At 40.7% G+C, this 16,311-nt stretch overlaps 1 protein-coding gene across 1 annotated transcript in view; it reads left to right on the plus strand.

Moving 5' to 3' along the window:
• Positions 1 to 15,939, plus strand: part of GLP1R (glucagon like peptide 1 receptor) — a 77,678-nt gene extending 61,739 nt beyond the window's left edge. The window contains exons 8-13 of the mRNA XM_056488208.1: positions 1,635 to 1,695; positions 5,773 to 5,842; positions 6,530 to 6,618; positions 9,160 to 9,298; positions 10,147 to 10,188; positions 15,054 to 15,939. Coding sequence (XP_056344183.1) covers positions 1,635 to 1,695; positions 5,773 to 5,842; positions 6,530 to 6,618; positions 9,160 to 9,298; positions 10,147 to 10,188; positions 15,054 to 15,221 — 569 coding nt within the window. The 3' untranslated portion in view covers positions 15,222 to 15,939. The remainder of the gene's footprint in view (positions 1 to 1,634; positions 1,696 to 5,772; positions 5,843 to 6,529; positions 6,619 to 9,159; positions 9,299 to 10,146; positions 10,189 to 15,053) is intronic.
• Positions 15,940 to 16,311: the final 372 nt, after the last annotated feature.

The following is a 16,311-nucleotide window of genomic DNA, read 5'->3' on the forward strand; positions in this document are numbered from 1 at the left end:
GGGCAGAGGATATTGAACAAGTTGCTTCATACTTGCTTCTATTCATTTGTATATTATTTGCATAGCTGATGCAATTCTATTGCTTTCCCTCTAGTTAGGCTCTTTTGAAGTATAGTATTAATAATAGGTTCTCAATTCAAATGTCAAGTGATTTGATTAAACATGGAGAGATTTCTGATGTATCCAGAAGACTGAGATATCCACAAATCATTATTGTTATCATTTGATCTATCAAATGATGTATCTACTGACATAACAGCCTTTGTGCTCTCAGTGTTTGTGTCTTAAACTCTAAGTTCCATATTAAGATGTCTAAATGAAGTCAAGAAAGGAATAATTTAAACTATAATTTGTTTCTGTGAATCACAGATGTCATTTGGTTTGGAAGTGATGTGCAGTGAGCCTGTTCTTAATCTCTTGATATGACTATCAAGGCAGCATAGAGTTTTTGGTAACTGCTCCCAAAATATTCGCAGTATCAAGTTAATCCATGAAACACGGTGCCTTTTGCCCAAATAATCTCTACTCAATTATCTTTGCTATTATTCTAATGATTGGTATTTTTTCCATACTGCTTTTTATTCTCTTTTTTTTTTTTAATTAACTGATTAAGGAGAATATTATTATTCTGTGTCTGTAGTATTTAGCTGTTCTGATAGCAGAGGAATTCTGCAGTACAACAAAGGTGAATGTTTTTTACTGATAATACCCAATAAAGATAATTCTTGAGGTATTCAGACTGTGGGAGATCACCAATTTCCTTGTGGCTTCTGCTGCCACAAACTATGGATTTGCCCTGTGCAGAACTTAGTGCTGCAGCCTGATGTTCTTATGGTCCCTTACTTTACTGATTCTTAAGAATAAAGTAACAAAGTATGCTAAACATTGCTCTTTCTATACAATGCACATGCAGCATCAGACACTGTCCAAGGAAGAAACAGACCATCTTCATCTATCCTTAAGCAGAAATTCCTCATCCTGACTTTTGAGTCACAACCTGCTTTCCTTCCTTTTGTGCATTTTTGTCATTCTTTGTACTGAGTATTGGTCAGTAGATGCACTTTAAAATTGTTTTAATGACCTGGGCTCTTCATAAAGAAGTTAATTAGAGAGCCTTTGACACAGTAAAGCAGGTAATGGGTGCCAGCTCACTTGGCTTGTGTCTCTGCCCTTTACACCCCAGAAGAGCTGACCAGCTGTAGCCCATGTGCTGTCAGGTGAGAATAGGGCCAAGCCTCTCCTCCCTGCCAGCTTTGTCTGCTGTCCTCACTGCAGCCACTCAAGTCCACACCAGTACCACAGCCAGAACTGGGACTTCTCTGTGCTGGGTGTGCCCAGACTCCCTCTGCCCTGGGGGGCATCTGGGGCTTCCAAAAATTTAATTCCCTTGTCTGTGTAAGTATCCACGGAAGAAGTGGTGAATGCCTGTTATGGGGCAGTTGTGTTGTTCATTTTTCATGCCTGTTGAGAACCAGGTGGGAGCCTGCTGTTCATGGCAATGTGTTGGATAAGAGCTGCAACCAGTTAATTATGTTGCTCATCATTATTTGAGGGGGAGGGCAAGAGGGAGTTGTCTTCCTCTCAGCTTTTCCCAGTCTCAGTGTCAATATCAGCCTTGTCTCCTCTCTTTTCAGGTGTGCCAATGCTGTTTGTTATCCTCTGGGGAACTGTCAAGTACCTTTATGAAGATGAGGGGTTGGTTTAGTTCTGATTTTTATAGCTATCTCATTTGTGCTGTATGTGTGCACCAGCAGGTCACTGTTTGCTTTCTGTTCAGTGTGGTTTGCTTTGGCAATGTGCTGAAACCTCACGTAATTGCTTCTGTTTTGTCTGAAGGTCTTGCATAACATTTCAGAAAGGAGCATATGTATTTTTCTGATCAGAATTTTCTGCATGTCTGGATAAATCTATTCTTTTGCAGGTCAAGGAAAGGTATGTTTTGTTTTTCTGTACTTATAGGATCTACAATAGCAGTCATCCCACCCAACCAAGACCACTCCTCATACTGTGCCTTGGGCAGTAGCCTTTACAGTTGTTTCAGAAGAAGACAGCAACCTCCCACAGGATTCTGCCTGCAATTTGTTGTGATTAGCCTATGCCTAGCAGCAGAGAAGTGATTGCCTTTTCTTGTTTAAGCTCCCATTATTTAGATTTTCCTAAAATAAAGGCACATTCTCTGTCTGCTTGCGTTAGTCTTGCTGAAGTCAACTATGTCACGCACAAGACTGCTGTAAAGCACAAAATACTTTTTGTCCATTTTTACCATGGTGGCTATTCTGGAAAAAATTACCTTAGTATATGTTTTATAAATAGCTATTTTACAAATAGCACTGTAGCTTGTTGTTTTTGGTTTTTGCTTTCTCTTAAAGGGAAGAAAGTGGCTTCTTCTTTTATAGAGATAGTGGCTGCCTAGAAATATTTGGGTATCTTCCTTTGTGAAAAGACATAAATCTATGCTCTTTCATTTTTATTGTAAATTTATTATTTAAAGGATTTTCATCTTACTTAATTTCCAAACTACCTAGCCAATACTTTTGTAAAGATCATTTTTTGTTTTGTTTTGTTTTTCTCCCTCACAGACACAATTATTGCTGGAGAGATGCTGCAATGTGAAAATTCAGTTTAGTCTGAGCCACCCCCAAACTATTTTCTGGTGTTTCTGAGCACTAAGAACCATCTCTCTTTTTTGTGTTCCTCATGGTATTGAACCAGTTCAGTCAAAGCTGCCTTTTCTGGCTTAAGCAATGCTAGGATTTTTTGACTTTCCTTTTCAAGGTTGACTTGATGGTATTCTGTAGCAAGATTGTGGCTGTACTGATGTACTGCAGGTTTTGTTGAAATTATCAGGATAGGTGTAGAGACCATGCAGCCTCTGAACAGGCAACGTTCCATGGGCATATCTTCCCATTGATGTAGAAAATGTATTCAAAGTGCTCATGCTGAGCCTCCCACATTATGCAGTGCTCAGAGCTGATTTATATTTTCTATTAAGGAAGACTGTCACTCACTGCCTTCAGCAGATCTTAAAAGGGGCAATTTTGCACATTATTGAATTTTCTAAATCTTGTCTAAATATTTGTAAAATACAGCAATAAATAACCACGTGCAGCAGCTGCTCTGAAAGGCAAGATTTCTGTGCCTTGGGCAGGCATTTACTGGAGCAGCCAGGGATATCTTTCATGCTGTTTGCCATAGCTCTGTCACTGTGCAGCAGGCTGTAAATTTCATTTGTGATTTTACTACTTCCCTGGCTATGAAGAATAACTGGAAATAAATGTGGTCAGGGCTAGGAATCTGAGGCAGTCCTGTAAATGTAGCCATTTGAGTAAAGGACTGAAGCCTGCAAGACTTGGTTGGTTGCACAGCAGCTTCTTCTTTCCTTACATGTGCAAGTGTAAACTCCTTTCAAATGAAATTAGTGTTTTAAAAAGTGAGCTATTAAAAAATATTTTGTCTACATTACAAATACTATTAAAGGCAAGCTGTTGTTCTTAGTTACTAGATTGTGTCTAAAAAGCTGATACACATTTTTTGATTCATTCTGAAATTAAGTACAGGAGCAAAACAGTCGGCCTTCAATCCTTTTTTTTTTTTTCCATTCACCTGTAGCAATTCAAGGTAAAAATTCAGTGTTTTCACTTTTAGAAGGAGAATACTGGATTGATAAGCAAAGGCAGAAACATCCCACTAGCATTTTTTTCCACTGGACAAATTCTCCATACATGGCTCTGAGGCTATTAGTTGCCAAGCATCTTCTGAGAGGTGCCAAGCAAACTGTAGGGATAGATCCCAAGCACAATAGATATTGTGTATTTATCAATGTGGCAATCACAGAAAGCACAGATGGGCAAGAAGTCATGTAGAGATCTACCAGTTTTATTTTCTGGATGCTTCAATAGTCATGACACCTTAATTGACCTCTAATGTTTTTTTTTATTGCACATATTTGTATAAATTTAAAGGTAGCTAAAATTGATGTGTGCCACAGGAAGCAAGTTAACACAGAAATGTAGCAGAGTTTATGTAAAGAATTGTTTCTCAGCCTCTGTTATTATAAAGAAATTGTTTTAATTGCCTCTGCATCTACTGCAGCTAGTGAGAAAATTAGAACTCCACTTCCAGCTATGCCTATTATCCCATCAGTCTTGAGGTGCTCAAATAAAATTAATTTCAAAGGCTCCATGAAGCTGGCTCCTAATCCTGTGTACCAATTAAGAAATTCTGTAACTCAGATTCTGGCTCAGGTAAACTGACTGCACACACAGACTGCACACCTTTTTTGACCAATACTTCAATGCAATTGAATTGGAGGCTGATGGTGGCAATAATAGGCTTTTTGTACACATTAAACTGAAATTGAAGGAAAAAATGATATCTATCCCAAGCCCTTCTCTGACTTGCAGTCCCTGCAAGGGAATGTGGAATTGCCACAGCCGGGTTGCTACCTTTCCTCTCCAGTAAGGGGGCACGTGGCTGTGTGCTTGTAGCATGGTTCCCTCCCAGGTGCTGCATGGTTTGCTCTTTTAGACTGTGCCACTACAAGGCTGGAGAGGGTTTCAGCTCCATCAGCAGCACCCAAGCTGAACTTTCATCGGTCTGTTAATAAGCCTTAGGGAAAACTCTGGGTTTTGGCAGAACAGATTTGGAGATGAAGAGAAACCATATTGGGGAAGGAACCTATGTTATCTGTAGTGCTGTTGCAGAAACCTGCTGGCTTTACTGGTGACTGTTGCTTTTGAGTAACGCTGAGCAGGAGGCTAACAAAGTTATTTCAGAGAAATGTTAAGAATGTTGTCACTGCAGCAACAAGCAAAGTGGCAGGTGAGCACTGCCCTAACAGCTGGGCCATCCTACACCAGCATGGCCCAGCAGACAGAGGTGGTGGCTGCCTGTGGCCAGAGGAAAGCAACTACATGTACAGACCCTCAGTTTAAGGTTCACTTCAGACCAGTGATCCCGCACTGTGGCTGCCACAGCTTTTCCTGTCATTTTCCTCCCGTATTGCTCAAGGAGACAGGAATTTCAAAAGCTGAAATGAGACTCATGTGGTAAATGAAGTATTATATTGCTGCAGCATGCTGCTTACTTGGCAGAGGGCTCAGGCCAGCAAAAGTTTGGAGCTGTTGCTCCCATTTTTGATTTTACTTGTTTATGGTTTTTAAAACTGGGCCTGAAACCTTGTGCATGTGCACTGATAGAGCTGGAGTTTGCAGCTGCAATTGCTTTCCCATGGTGGAAACTAGTAACTCCTTTTTGAAAATAAGGACAGATAAAATAGATGACTGATCTCAATACTGTTATGAGAATAATGATGGTAATTAAAGCAATTAAATAAGATGATCTGACATTGGAGATTGAAGAATAACAAAAAAATAGTGCAGGACAAGGAAGCAAAAACTGACATCAGAAAGATCAGACTCAAAACAGATTCCCCCCCTTCTCCTTTCAGCCAAATGACAAATATGACCTTGGATTTAATGGAATAAATCTTCACAATTAATGGATGATAATTCATAGCAAATTGTGGAGGAGAGCTAGCCATTAGTGGGCAAGAAAGGCTGGTGAGTAGCATCCAGTTGGATGATGATAGCTGCAATAGTACGAAGCATTCAGTGTTTCTCAGAAGCAGCTGCATCTGTTTCCATGTCAGCATGATGTGCTTTCCTGGTATCTAGTCCTTAATATTGTTTTCCATCTGCATTGCAGGAACAGAATGAAAAGCAAGAGATTTTAGTAATGTACTGAAAACTTTTCCTTTTGTCCTCCTACCAGTTGCTGGACCAGAAACTACAACATGAATTACTGGCTAATCATCAGACTGCCCATTCTCATCGCCATCGGGGTGAGTCTGAGAGTGTCTGTGAGATGGCACATTTCCCTGAGAACAGCACAATATGTACAGAGATGCACATGTGGCCATTGTGCATGTCCAAAGGCTAATAACCTTTGGGGCTATTGACATTTTCATTCACAAATGTGATTTCATGAAGCCAAGTTGGTTTCTGTTACTGAAATTTCAGCCTAACGTTTTGTTTCTTCAATTTGGCCACAAGCTGTCATGTTGTAGTGGCAGGACATGACAACAGAACAGCATTCTGCAGCATTAACTCCCCCATGAGCAGGAAGGTAATTCAGGGAGACCAAATATACTATTTCAGATGCTGGGCTACAAAAGAGCTGCAAAATGTGTGGCATTGTGTAGAAATGTTCTGCAGGCACAGTACTGTGTCAGGCTCAGACCTCCAGACAAGGCAAATGAGCCAACCCACAGTTTCACAGTGTCTCACTCCCCAGAGAGAAAGTAGGGTCCCCTGCTTTGTGTAATGAAGTGCCTTTGTTTTCAAGGGTGGCTTGTGCACACCCTCACATTTAGACCACAATTCCTTAGCAAGGAGTTGAGTTCCATGGTAAATTCTGTAGCTGCTGCATATCAGGATGTGCATAGACCTACACATGCATACACAAACCACTGTTTAATTACTTACACGTGTGTTTATTGATGGTGATATAAATTCTTTCATTTCTCTAGGTGAATTTCCTCATCTTCATCAGAGTTATATGCATCATCATCTCCAAACTGCAGGCTAATTTAATGTGCAAAACTGACATAAAATGCAGGTATGTCTTAAGGTGGTCTGACACTTTTCATGCTCATCAGAATAAAAGTAGACAGGACATACATGAAAAGAGTGGATTGACAAAGGTGGTTAAAGAGCACAGCCCTTGAGTAAGGCACAGGTGTGGTGTCATGCATTAATGTGACTGCTTGGACAGTCAGTCCACTGAAAAGTCTCAGTGAAACCAGGACAGGTATTTCACCTGTGTTATAAACAGAAGGCTTGATGTCTGTCACTTTTACGGCCCCCATTAGACTGGATGAAAATTAATTAAGCAGATGTTTTTAAAATACCTGCAGCATATGCAAGTGAATGCTAGAGTCCTTGAAATCACCCAGAGGAGGGCAGTAAAGCTGGTGTAATGGCTGGAAGGACTGTGCTGTGAGGAGTGGCTGAGGAGTTTGACTTGTCTAGTTTGGAGGAAAGGGCTCTGAGGGATGACCTCATTCCTTTCTACAGCTCCCTGAGGAGTAGAAGTGGAGAGGGAGGTGCTGAACTCTTCTCCAGGGTGTCCAGTGATAGGACATGTGGAGATAGTTCACAGCTGCACTGGGGGAGGCTAAGATTGGACATTAGGAAGTATTTCTATACTGAAATGATGGTCAAACCCTGGAACAGGCTTCCTAGAGAGGTGATCAATGCCCCAAGCCTGTCAGTGTTTGAGGCATTTGGAGACAGTGCCCTTAAGAACATGCTTTAAGTTTTGAACAGATGGTTGTCATAGGTTCCTCCCAGCTGGAATATCCTGTCTTATTCTAATTTGAACAAAATAATATGAATTGATAGAAATAAAAGCTTTCACTTCAAGGAAGACGAGATGGGATTATTTTGAGTTTTGCTCCTTATTCTTCTTGGCAGTTGTTATTGGGAAAACTTTCAATCTTGAATGCATGGGCTGTTTCAAGAGAATGTCAAGGCTATCACAGATAAGTTCAATTTTTGGTTTGCAGTCAGTTTACCCCTGTCTGTATTCTTCCTTTTACTTAATCACCTTTCTAAGATTCATGGTTGAATCCTTCATTTCTGCATCATGACCTTTGTACTGCAATCTGAAAAACAATGTAAGAATAACAAGTTGTCTCTTGAAGTGTGGAGCTACATGCTCTGGTATGTGGACTGCTGCTGGCATTGGACTTAGCTATTTTACATTGGGCATTTCAATGCTGCAGCCTTCTAAACTAGATACAGCACATATTTTGGTGGTTTCTTAGCAGTGTAGAATTGCCATGTATGTTACCTACCTTCTTTACCTCACATGAAATTTTGGAAATCCTAATGTGTCTTGAGAGTTCAAAGCAGAGATGAGGACTTGTCTGAGCTGGAGGCTTTGATTCCAAGTCCACTTTTACGGAAAATAGAGTATTTTCAGAAGTCTCAGTGAAAGGAAGAGGGCAGAGGTCACAAGTTATAGTGAGAGAAATTCCCCTTGCAGATCCAGGTGAAAACAAATTCACAGTCAGAGTAGTCTGATTCTGGAAGAGAGGTCCAAAGGCTCTTTGGAGGACCTTGGAGATACTCAAAGCTTGGCTGGACACAGCCTTGATTAACCTGCTGTGAACTGGAGTTGGGTTAGATGCTTCCAGGGATGCCTTCCAGCCAGAGTGGTTACATGATTCAGAATAGCAGCCAACAGCCCTCAGGCACACAGATCTACAGAGGTCTGACAGCCCTGCTAATTGAGTGATTTTGCATCTACTGACTTGTCTCAAGATAGGTTGTTGTGAGATGTTGGCAAGTTCTGTGGCTCAGGAAGCTCCCACAGGATCCCCAGGCATCTTTCACTAACCTGTTGGGTGGCTGGCGTGTATGTCTATCAAAAGAGAATTAGGGATCATTCTTGTGATTTTTTTTTTTTTTTCCCCCCCGTGGTTGTGTACCTTGAACTGTCTCACAGGTAAAGAATAATTTACTTCAGATTGGTTTGTCTTTCATCCTTTGCTAGCTGTGTCTTTGAACTTGCCATCACTCATTTCTAGACACTTTGATTGCTTTGACAAAGTGTGCTTCAGTTACAGATAGTTACAATATTTAGAAGATTTAACACACCACAGATGTGGGAAGGAATACCAAGTACTCCCCACTTTGCCAAGGTATTTTTAAAGGATTCCAGTTATTGATAGATTATGTCTTTCATGTCATCAAGAAGATAGGTTTTGGTTGTCTTTCCCAATTACAGGTGGAGAAAATAATACAGAGGAAAGACATCACAGGTACAAGAAAGCATAAGGCTTCTTACTGAGTTTGGAAGATTTTAGGTGAAATACAGCCAGTAGCTGGATATACAGCTTTGTTCTCACCAATAAATGATCTGCAGTGAAGTGCTAAGGGAGGCTAAAACTTATAGGAACTTACTAAGGTTATTCTGACGAGGTTTTTATCCTGCAACTTCTGGAGGAGGACCCTGCATCACAAAGTGATGCAGCAACTTGCCAAAGTTGAAACTGTCAGAAACAGAATGCAGAAATGGTGACTCTCATGATCATTTGGATCAGCAATGCTCTATTCAGTGGCACTGTGCTTTTCAATTTCTTTGTGATCTTAGGCTGGCCAAGTCTACGCTGACTCTGATCCCACTGCTGGGGACCCATGAGGTCATCTTTGCCTTTATTACTGACGAGCATGCCAGAGGGATGCTGCGCTTCGTGAAGCTCTTTACTGAGCTCTCCTTTGCTTCATTCCAGGTAGCACTCACAGTCTGCCCATGGGCATAAGAAATTTTTTAACTGCTGTTTGGGGGCCTGCTTTCTCTTTCATTCATTGCATACTCCCTGTTCCTTATATTTCTCAGTTTAGCACTGATTGTTACAGGATTATTAGAGTGGAAGGGAAAGTGTAAGGACTAATTTTTAACAGCCAACTTTACTACAATAAGCTGGTATTCCTGTCCACATATTAGTGTTTACTTCCTATGGTTCACCTCAGGGCAATAGCAAAATTGTCTGTGATTTCCTGTAATTGTACAGTGGCATTGCTGAAAGCACATTTTGTGCTTTCTCCAGTATTTCTGGTACTCCTTGGAAAATCTGTGCTGGGAGAGGTAGCTGTCTCCAGCTATAACTGCATGTGAGGAGGACATAGGCTCATTGTGATTTTTATTTAACTGTTGCCTTAGGTAAAGCCATTTCAAATGAGACTCCTTGTGTAAGGAAATTATTATTCTGTTTCCCTGCACACTCAATCGTTCCCTGTTTATCAAGCACAGAGCTGTATTTAAGACCACTGTGAATTACTCACTTATGAAGTGTTTAAGACTTGAAACCTTTGCTTTTTAAGGAAGAAGGGGAAAGAAATCACAAGACAAAAATAACAGATTGAAGGAAACAACAGCTCCTTTTTCCTAAGGCCATGTGCTTTGAGACATAGTTTGATCAAACCTCTGCTCTGCCATCAGAGTTGACAGGGACCAAGGATTCTCCACCTTTCAGTCTAATCAGAGATGTGTCAGTGTGGAGTCTCTAGCCCTCTGCCACTGAATTTGGCAAAGTGAGGAAACTGCTCTGCTCACAATTCTTGTTTTTGTTGATTTCAGGGGCTGATGGTTGCAATTCTTTACTGTTTCATCAATAATGAGGTAAGAGAGATACTATTTGTTTGAGTTTGCCTTATCAGTATACACTATAGGAAAAGGAACTTAAAAATGGTCTTGAACTGCAAATTTTCCTTGTTCAGGACTTTTTTTTTACAGATCCTTCCCTGTACAGCTCTGTGGGATAACTCATCAGACAAATGTGTTTGGAAGGAATTCAGGCAGTATAATTTACAGTCACTATTTGTAAATGTGGAATCTCACAAATAGTCTTGCTTACAATTATGTAGTTTGCACTGGTGGATTTTTTAATTAAGAGTTACAGCTGTTCTTAATCTGTCTCCTAGTGCTTCTTATTTGCTTGTTTTCGTGAATGTGAGAGTGGAGCCCATGTTATTCTATGAACTCAGCTCAGCTTGCTGATGAAGCTGGAGAATCCTTGTGGCTATTGCTGTACAGTTTGGTTTTATTTGGTTTCCCTGTAGCCCAGCTGCTTGAAGGCATCATCACTCTCATTAAAACTGCACTTCACAGAGTGGTAAACTCACAGACCCAGAAGAAATGGTCCTTTGGCTTTGAGTTAATTGGTTGCAAGTACCATCTTCTGACTTCTGAATCCCAGCCTTGATGTGGGAAAGGGTATTGTTCTATTTCAGTATTGCAGGAATCTCATTTACCTTCTAAGTGATTATTATTCATTCATTCATTCAGCAGCCAAGTTTGTAAGGGAAGCAAACACTACTCATTTAGTCAATACATTATTAAATTAAATGCACATCAATATGTTTTACACTCACAACAACTCTACTTTTAATGAAGACGTGGTAATTCAAGATCACTTATTGAGAGACAGGCCTCATCAAGTAACTAGAATCAGTAGAAAAATGTGCTACTTGTGTCATTATGGCCAGGCTGGAATCAACAGAAAAGCAGCAGGCATCCTGAATTAAACCTTGCAGGAGTCTGCTCACTTTGGTAGGTTGTAGATAAGATTTTATTGAAGTGAATCTATTAATTCTACTGCTTACCAAAATCAGAGGTGAGTAGCAGCAGGCTTCACTGTTGGGAACGAATGTCATTTGATGCACGTCATGAATTAGAGAATATTTGTTTCTAATTCCTTGTATGGCTTTACAGGTGTACTTCAATCCTGAGATGCAGCACCGTCTGCTGGTGGATCGTGTATTTCTTTTGATTCACCTTGGCATTTGCTCATACATCCCTTGTGCAGCTGCAGCCAGGCCTCTCATGTGTAATGCTCAGTACCTTCCTTCACAATAAATAAGGGCAAAGTTGCATCACAGCCCAAACTTCATTTCAAGCCCTCAAACAGGCAGGCTTGTTTCATTTGAGGGAGCTGACTGTGTAATAGCATATCTGTGTTTCTAAGAAATGCTCCAAATCTCTTGTTACATTAATTATTTTACCTTTGTAGTGTAGTTCATAAAATCTAAATATGACGAATTCAGCTTTACCAGCAGTCTAGGATTAATTATTTTACTTGTTCCGACTCTTGTTTAAAGAGAGGAGTAAGATTTTGTCAAGTCTGGTCATCAATGTCCATTAAAAAAATCTTTGTGAAGAGTTTAAGTAAAGTCTGTTCTGAACTATGAGAATTCTTCTCCTAAGCTACATGAGAAACTGTCTTCTGACACACTGCAATGTGATCTACATTTTATTTTTTGTCTGTGACTCATTGACTCCTTTTCTTTTTCCTTAACTGTACAGAATGCAAGTCCTGGTGCCCAGATCAATAGTAGAAATGAAGATAGAAGTAATATTAATGTCCTTTTCTAATATCTACTTTGGAAAAAAAAATTGAATTTGTTCATATTTCAGTCTTATTTTGCCTGAAAGATTCTGGATTTTCTCTGAACTTTCTCTGAATCCAACAGTAGGGTCTCATGAGATGGCCTGTTAGCACCACTGTTCTTTGCAAAATCTTAATATGACCAATGTTTCTGCTTTTAATGCTACTTTCTATAAGAAATATTTTAAACCACAGAGATGGTTTACACCACTTAGCTGAAGATGATTCATATTTCATTCTCTGTAGCCTTGTTTCTCCTTTTTGCCTTCTTGTCACAATGGAAGTACAATTCAGTTTCTTCTACTTTAAAGAACCTGTCCTGATGCCAGGACTCCTGAGTTCTTGAAATACTGCCCAATCCTCCCTTTTGCTTTTAATTTCTTTTCATTCTCAATACAAATTATTAAACTCTTCTATCAGCTCAATTCCATCCCATTTTAGACGTACTTTCCTTCCACTATAACTTTCTGAGACTTTTTTTTGCCAAAATTTAGCACCTTTTTTATAATTAGATTCCAGATTCATTGCCAACACTGTCAACTTCCTTCCCCATTAGCTGCATAAAACTCAATCAAGAGCTCTCTGTGAGAGATCTTCAACTTTAACCTCCATGACCATCTTTTTTAAGTTATCCCACCTATTTCCTTTCTCTTTTAAAATACCCTGCATAAGCATTTTTCTTCCCCTTTCTCACATGTCATAGTTTAACCTCAGACAGCAACTATGCACCATGCAGCCACTTGCTCACTCCACTTTGGTGTGATGATTGAAGGAATACAAGTGAGAAAACTCTTGGGTTGAGATAAAAACTACTAGAGCTACTTCCCACTGGCAGTCAAGTGTCCTCCCAACTTCTTGCACACCTCCAGCCTCTGCCTGCTGTCAGGGTGGGATGAGAAGCTGAAAAAGCCTTAGCACTGTGCAAGCCCTGCTCAGCAATAACAAAAGCATCTCTATATTACCAAAACTGTTTTCAGCACAGATGCAAAACATAGCCCCATACTAGCTGCTGGGAAGAAAATTAACTCTATCCCAGCCAAAATCAGCACATCATAGGAGCTTTGTTCTTGGTATCCTTTTTTCTGTATAGCTTATTTCTGGGGAACCTTACCAACACAGGGAAGTTACTAGGATAATTATTTTGCTGAAAGATCTGTAGATCTACTTCTGTGCTCAGGAACTGCCTCTGAAAAATAAATCTTAACCAGTTCCAAAGCCATCTAGGTGAAAGCTCAATTCAATCCAGGCAAGCAGAGTTGCTCCCTACCCTCTTCCTAACTCCTGGAGTGAAAACTGGTATTATGCCAGTCATATCCAATCCTAAGACAGACCCTACTGTCTTTTGTTCAGGCCTTCCATTCACTTTATCTCAATTTTGCAGGCTGTTTGTATCATAGCTCAAGCCTGTCATGTCTAGCTGGAGTAAAGACTCATTTCCTTCCTTTGGCTGACCTAAAGGTACCTATTTCTATTGCACATTGACTTACTCTGTCAGTCACTATGGTCATGCTTTCATTCAGGATTTGCCAGAAAATGCCTACAGCAGCTTTTTACCAGTGCTGCCTTATTGTTTTCCATGCCCACAAAAGCTGCCAAGTACTGGAGCAGTAATATGGTCAATTCTTTTCCTGCAGACACCATGGTTCCTGCATTTCTGCCTTCGTCTGACGTTCTCCCTCATTCTTCTATGTCTTCAGTGTCTTTCTCTGGTGCCTTTGTGCACCTTTTCACACAGCAAAACCCCCTTAGCATGGTAAAATACAAGCATCTGTCTCAGCATTTTTCCTTCTGACCCATTTGGTTGTGACAGTGGAGGTGAGATTCTGAGATTGTCAAAAGCACAAAGGTGCATCTGGTTCCAACAGAACATTCAATACAAGGGCTCTGTACCCCAGAGCTGACAAGCACTGATAGAGGCAGCCACCAGTGGAAGACAATTAGTTTTGTAAGGCTTTGCTCCTTTTTTAGGGCTGCTTCTCAAATCCAGTGTTTCGCAGTGAATAAGCAAAGAAACAAGACATACAGCAGCTGATTCCCTAGGAAGTGTCCCTCAGAATATGAAGGTTTCAACAGCCTGGGCATGATGACAAATCTGTGCTGCAACTGCCATCAACCTACTTAGTCTCTTGGTAGTCAGTACGAGATCCTAAAATAAAAGAAAAAGCATCTCTCCAGAGAAAGCGCCCTTTAAGTGACCCACCTACAGGGAACTTTCTTCCTAGCTAAAGTACACACCATAATGAACTTATTACTGTGGACTCCTGCCTCGATCTAGAGTAACAAGTGTGAAATTTTATGTCCTCTGCCTTATGTGTTAAAAGCTAATGGAGGTTCTTTCTTCAGTCAAGTGGCAAGAACTTTGCTGGTGGAACAGGAAGATCTAATTCTGTTCTTGTTTAGCAGTTGCAAAATCCGGGATAAACCTCCAAACCAGTGCAGAGGTTACACAGTTTAACCCAGAACCTGTGACTAGATGAGCATACTTTGTAGCTTTAAGAAAAGCTAGTATCTGGAATGAGATACTGTAATTGCTATTTAAAAGGGAAAAAAATAGAGTTTCAAACTTGCTTTAAGTGTTGTTTTCAATTCTGAATAAACATTTGGTTTTGTATGAAATAAAAAGAACCCATCTAAATATTCAAAGAACAAAAACAATCCAAGACATAATAATGTTTAAATCAAGCCAGAAGTTAGAACTCTTAAGAATACCTGTGGTGTAATATTGAGCAGAAAGCCAGTCATTTCAGCTGTTTCATGGCTGATAAGCAAAGTCAGCTTAATTGTTAGTACTGGTAGGGCGTAGACTACAATCAGTATTGCGGGTGAATACAATTTAGAGCAAAATAATGAAGGTAAGATTTTCTGGTGCATAAAAGAGCTTTTTTTCTACAAGCAAAAATGAACGTCATCATTATTTGAAATGTGGAATGGCTTACAATGGATTAATGAGATAATTGGATCATTGGAAGCAATAATATTGCAGGTTTAAAGCACTTCCAGCTTTACTCAGTAGTGTGGTATCCTTACTTTTTCTGATGGAGTCATTTAAAGAGGTGATCAGTTCTGCATTCATTCCTTTTGTTTCCTGTGCTTATGTTAGGTTCAGATGGAGTTTCGGAAAAGCTGGGAGCGCTGGAGACTGGAACACTTGTATGTCCAGAGAGACAGCAGTATGAAACCTCTGAAGTGTCCTGCCAACAGCATCAGTAGTGGGGGCACAGTAGGCAGCAGTGTCTATGCTGCCACTTGTCAGGCCACATTCAGCTGAGATTTCTGCAGGTGAATCAGACTGAGAACAATGAACTGTATAATACACCTGAAAACCCTTAAATACCCAAGCAAGTGGCTGAAGGTGGCCATCTCCAGCAAGAAACTTAAGCATATGCTGCTCATCGCCTGCAGGCTGTTGGACAAAGGTTTCTAGGGAAAGCAATCTCCTAATGTAATCAACACATCAGAGGAAAAATTGGTCACGTCTAAAGTAAGTTAAAAGAGTTTCTTCCTATTTGCACACAAGGCCTCCGGGGGTCCAAAACTTAAGCGTAGCATTGATCCAGTCTGAAACCACAGGGTCAATGGCTTATTACTGTTGAGTGGGTGAGCTGAGTGTTCAACTGATTAAATTACAAGGATATAGAATATGATTATTGCCAAAAAATACATTTAGACTTTTCTGGGGATAGGGTAAGGTGCCATCACCATTTTTAGAAAAAAATAATTTAGCGTGACACAACTTGCATTTCAGGGAAGGATCAGTTTTGCAGCAGGGGTTTCCTAAAGCTGAAGTTGCAAAAATGCTAATCTGTTTTTTGGGTAGGAGAAGGACAGCATCCTGAAGGTCTATCAATATACAGCAGGTAGGGTAGTGAACACTTCTGAATGCTATCTAAGCTTCACTTAAATATAAAAACCCTAACAAAAAGTATCTGTTAGGAACCTCTTCTGCTAGGAGCAGATGCGTGTTATCAGTTGACATGGATGGAAATGTCCCCTGCATGCACAGCCCTCCATTGTCAGTGCTAGTCTGCCCACCTGACGGGCACACAGGCATTCACAGGGATGGAATGATCTCTTCTTTCAAGAGAATGTTTCCTGTCTGAGCTTTACTCTGCTTCTTGTGGGTGCAGACACACAGAAGTCAGCTTGCGGCCACTGCTGGTCTCGGCAGACCTCTCCTCCTTGCAAAGATTCGGTGGTTGGCAGTGTGCACTCACTTTTGTCTCCCCTCCGGCCTTGGTCCTTCTCTCCTGTGACACACGGTACCCACGCGTGCGGAGGGGGAGGTGGCCCGTGTGCAGGGCGCGGGTTCAGCACCCAGGACAGCTCCTGCCCCCCTTCCCGGGGTGGGCTGCCATCCT

Source organism: Oenanthe melanoleuca, chromosome 3 (assembly GCF_029582105.1).
Source record: "Oenanthe melanoleuca isolate GR-GAL-2019-014 chromosome 3, OMel1.0, whole genome shotgun sequence".
Classification (NCBI taxonomy): domain Eukaryota; kingdom Metazoa; phylum Chordata; class Aves; order Passeriformes; family Muscicapidae; genus Oenanthe; species Oenanthe melanoleuca.